The sequence below is a fragment of the Penaeus vannamei genome, chromosome 14 (assembly GCF_042767895.1).
Source record: "Penaeus vannamei isolate JL-2024 chromosome 14, ASM4276789v1, whole genome shotgun sequence".
In the NCBI taxonomy this organism is placed as follows: domain Eukaryota; kingdom Metazoa; phylum Arthropoda; class Malacostraca; order Decapoda; family Penaeidae; genus Penaeus; species Penaeus vannamei.
The window spans coordinates 28,023,953-28,028,952 of NC_091562.1; the positions used below are offsets into that span (position 1 = coordinate 28,023,953).

Genomic DNA, 5,000 nt, shown 5'->3' on the forward strand with positions numbered 1-5,000 from the left:
ATCCCATTATGAGTGGGTTAAATTCCTAAACACATCATCAGCTTCCACATCCTTATTTTGAATGTCACGGCAGATTCCTAGTCTGGAAGGGAGTGGGTGCCGGCAGCTCGTTACCTCCAAGGAACACGAAGGCCATGTCGTGTCCTCAATAGTCTGGTCGCAGGCCAATAATGAGATTTACATTGGTGACACAACAGGGAGGGTGTCTGTTCTGTATGTGCCAAAGAGTAAGGTGAGAGTTTTCAATTTGATGTTTAAAGTATGTTCCTTTAGTTAATTTTCCTCTTCATCTGTCATTTTTTCATGCATTATTTATATGTCTATATCGCCTTCAAATTTCTACTTAGATTTTTAATTACCATTCTTTATATTAGTTTTTAAAGGAAAATTAATTATACATACATTCTAATAGACAGTAACAAATAAAGAATTAACATATTTGTATTCTTTCTCCAACAGACAGCTATGTTTTTCAGAACTTCATCCATTCACCTGATGACTTTGGACTCAGGTGTTACTCAGTTAGACTACAGTGAAAACTACCTGCTTGTTTCAACACTAACCAGGTCCTACATATGTAACACAACCCTAGAGACGTTCACACAAGTTGGAACTAAACTGCGTCAAGGAGAATATGGAGGGTGTTTCTGCAGAGTGTATCCCAGTGCTGCTGCTCCCTCAGGCACACCACCTACTCCCAGGAATACTCAGGATGTAAACCTAGAAGGATCGCAAGCAACAGACAACACTCTCTCAGGCTCAGGGAAATTTAACCTATCTGACTGTTATGAAGCCATGGAAGATGAGGGGAAGCTGGAGCAGGTCAGATACTCTCAGGAAAAGACCATTAGCATGCCTTTGAATGGCATAACCTCTCGTGTTTTCTGTGCTAGGCCAGGGACCAGGATCTGGGAGGTGGACCACTCAGGGAAAGTTCTCGTTACCCACCAGTTGAAGAGGGCACTCCTTGTACCCCCTGCTGATGTTTTATTCACTGATGGCAGCATGGGAGAGAATGAATCCCTAAATAGGAGACAGTATGCTACCCTGGACAGGAAAGTGAAACAGAACTTGGATTATAATGATGATCAGAACAGACCCAGGGAAGACCAAGACTTTGATCAAGAGCCAGGCAAAAGCAATCCAGCCTCTGTTACTCACCCACCAGTGAGTGTAGCCTTCACAAAGTTACTGAGTTTTTACAATAGCTACCTTCTGGCTATTTCCACCTATGGTATTTACATCATTGATCCATCAAACTCAAAAGTGTTGCTGTGGATCAGTGTGGCTGAAGGTGTCACTGATGTGAAAGTTTCTGGCAACACTCTCATATACAGAATGAGTACTGGAAGCATTCAGAATTTGATGATAACAACAGTTGATATTGCAGTGTTGGTTCTGCATACCAAAGGCTTATTCAATGAATGTGCACAACTTTGCCTCCAGTACGAGAATATTTTCAGGAACTCTAAACTGCTTTATAAATTAGGAGTGAAGATTCTTGCAGATCTGGCAAGTCAGGTGAAGGATGAGTTAACCAAAGACAGATTAGAAAACTTGAAAAAGCTTCTCACTCATGAGAAAGATCAGACAGACTTAAGAAATAAACTTCCGGATCAAAACGTGTCTGACATGCAAGAGAACAGCTATCAGTCAGATGTCAAACAGGGGTTGACCTCTGTATTCAGGATGGGTCATAGTGCTTTCTTGCCTTCAGCAGTAACTAGATGGTACAGTGAGCCATACTTAGGGCATGTACAGAACAGAGTTCTCTCACTTTCTCAGGCAACACTGTCTACTGAGAGTAGTCCCAGTCATCATACCAAAGGAAGCAGATATACCAGTAGTACAGCCTCAACATTCTTTACAGAAGCACACAGTAGCCTTTCCTTGACACAGTTCTCCAGTGAGGACACACTGCAGTCTGCCTCATCAGGCAAGTCATATAGTGGTCTTAGTATGTCATCGCAGTTTTCAGGTATAGGATCAAGCACTCCTGAATTGGCCTATAACAGACGTCCAAGTAGCCCAACCCTGTCATCTGGAAGATGCTCTTCACAATCTGGATCTAATAAGGTATCCCTAAAGAGTTTGGATACTTCTCAAGAGCTGTATGAAGATCCTCTCTTTCCACCTGGAGAAGATTCTCCAGAACTTGAAATGGCAACAAGACTCTTTTTAGATGGTAAGCATGGCTCTTACAATGCGTATGACTCACACAACTTCTACTCATATGCTTATGCTCCAATTCACCCTGGGTCAGAAACTGCAGCCATTTTGCAGGATCTTATGGAAAATGTAACAACAAATGTAGTTGACACAATAACTTCTGGGACCAAGACTCTTACCGAGAAGTTAAAGAATGTAGGACCCCTAAAACCTAGTGGGGACAGGTCACCTCTACCCATTAAAAGAGACATGCTTTCCCAGCAACAGACAGTGGGTAAAACCTTTACAGATTGGGAAGAGCATCAAAGTAGTGGAAATGATCCTGACTTAGATGCTTTTGACACAGACATTGTCATCAAAACCAAAACAAAGAAAAAAGGAGCAAGGCCTAGTTCAGGAAGTTCTCCCGCAATAAGTAGGTCTTCCACTATGCAGGATGCAGAAGAAGTTTTGCGGCCAAGCATGGAGTTACCAGATGTTATCCGCAATTTGCATGATTTAGTAAACTCAACGCTATGGCAAATACAGCAAACAGATGACCAAGAAGAAGCCTTGAATCTTATGACACACTGGTTTGATGTCTATTGCAGCACCATACAACAGATTCAGAGCCGACGTTCATCTCCACAGTCTGGGGAAGAGGTGCAAGGAGAAGGTCCAATTTCATTGTCTTCTGTTGATAGCTCATTTTCTTATGGTAGTGGAGGTACTTGTGAATCACTGAACTGGGACAGTACTGACATTGGGTTTGAACCTTCTAATATGAGTGCTGATATCATTGAACAGATCACAGAGCTTTTCATTCAGTGTCTTCTAGCTGGAGTGCATTCAGAATATTTACAGAACCCTAAAATAAGTTCTGGAATCCAGAAGCCAGACATGATTCCTCACCCTCTAACACCAGAAGAAGTTAGGAAAATGGATTCCATCTATGCCACCCTGATATCAAATGATTGTGGACTCATCAGGTACTCAAGTGTGTTGAATGGGCTTGAGTCTCTTGGACGGCATTCTTATGTCTGTACTTGGGCAGCTCTGCTAGAAAGAGTAACCAAAGACTTTGATACCTTCATCACTCATCCCCTTCCTGATATCATCTCAGATCTTGACTTCACTCGGTCCCAGCGTGTGGCCTTCCTCTACAAACTTGCCTCTGGTGGGAACATGAAGAACTTCATTCATGCTGCAACTCGGATTGACAATCCTACTGTGATACTTGATGTGGTTTTGATATTGAATTACTTATCACTTCGGTCACCTGAACTAGACTGTACTGCAGCCAGGTTACACTATCAAAAGCAGTATCTCCTTCAGTATCTGACTGAAGTGTCCATATGCAAAAACTTAAGGAAGATGTACCTGGATTCATGGTGCAGGTACCCTGAGCTCCAGTATGACATTCTCAATGCCATATTCAGTGCCTTGAATCCTGGCAGCTTTTCATGCAGCTGTGGTATGCCTTTGCCACGAAGGAGGCTCCTGCCCTTGAAGGATTTTGTAGAGACCATTTTGACTTATCATATCATAGATGCAAAGAGAATAGCTGATTTATGCCAAAGTTTTGGATACTGGGATGGTTTTTGCTCTCTCTCTTTACAATACAGCCTGCAGCCAACCATGAAATGTTTGCCATACATATTACAGAACTGTAACTTGGATATTTTGCATGATGCCTTGGAGTTACTTCAGCCCACTTCCTATAGAAGTGTATTTGATTCTTTAACAGCTATAACAACAGAGAATTCATCAGTTATTAAATGTTTCAGATGTCAAAAGAGCATTAATTTGGTGTCAGAAGCAGAAGCCAGTCTGGAAGGCAGCCAGTCAAATTTTGTATACAAATTTAGAGTGAATGGCGAACCTCAGTTCAAGGACTCAGTCCCTGAGAGTGACACGGCCTGGACAGAGACGCTGTATAGGAGCCTGGAATCCTCTGGTCCATCCAAGGAAGACTTGCAAAAGGGTGAACTAAACTCAATGAATCTTAAGTCCCATCAGGAATCAGAGGAGAAAACTGTGCTTAGTGTAAGCCAGGTGTGGGAGGCTGTGATAGTGCAGGTGTTAAGAAGAAAAGGAGCTGCTGAGACCATGAAGCTTCTCCAGTCTGTGGAAGAAAAGATTCCAGCAGGAATAATTCCCCAGAAGTAAGTAATTATGTCATAATTATTTTGAGTGCTGTAGTTTTCCCCTTTTCCCAAAAAAGAAATAATAAAAATAGTGTTGTATCCAATAAGCCTTATCATTAAAGGAAAGCTGACCACTGATGACATTAGGCTTTAGTTATTAGTTTTAATGCTTATACTAAAAACAGTATTTCCTAGATTACAAGAAAGCAAAAACCTAAATGTTTTGTATGAATTTCAGTGATAGACATAATTATTAGAAAAAAGACAGACATACATACACTTTTTTTTTCTTTGAGTGATTTATTTACACAGCTTAGAACAGATAAACAAAGTTTCAGTCTGCCTTTTCCTGTTGCAGCTTCTGACATATAGACAAGACAGTTTGATACTATGTTTATGCAATATCCTGATCAAGTCATATAAACACCTGAGTAGCTACATAAAGTTTTATTATATATATGCATATACCTATATTTATTTTTTCTTTCTGTTTCAGAGTATACAACTGGTGCATCTTGGCATCCTTGGTGGATGATAAGGGACTTGCAGTTCGATGGGCACTTCTAGACACTCTTTCAGGTGCAAAGAATAAGCCATATTCTCAGAAAGTGAGTTATTCACCTGATTTTGGGGATGACATTGTTAATTTTACCTTTGTGTGTGTGTGTGTGTGCGTGTGTGCGCGCGCATGTGCGTGCGTGCGTG

At 41.3% G+C, this 5,000-nt stretch overlaps 1 protein-coding gene across 1 annotated transcript in view; it reads left to right on the plus strand.

Annotated features, from left to right (window-relative positions):
* p (WD40 repeat domain-containing protein pink) overlaps positions 1–5,000 on the plus strand; it is a 14,416-nt gene that overhangs the window by 7,096 nt on the left and 2,320 nt on the right. The window contains exons 5-7 of the mRNA XM_027378168.2: positions 74–232; positions 460–4,313; positions 4,792–4,903. Coding sequence (XP_027233969.2) covers positions 74–232; positions 460–4,313; positions 4,792–4,903 — 4,125 coding nt within the window. The remainder of the gene's footprint in view (positions 1–73; positions 233–459; positions 4,314–4,791; positions 4,904–5,000) is intronic.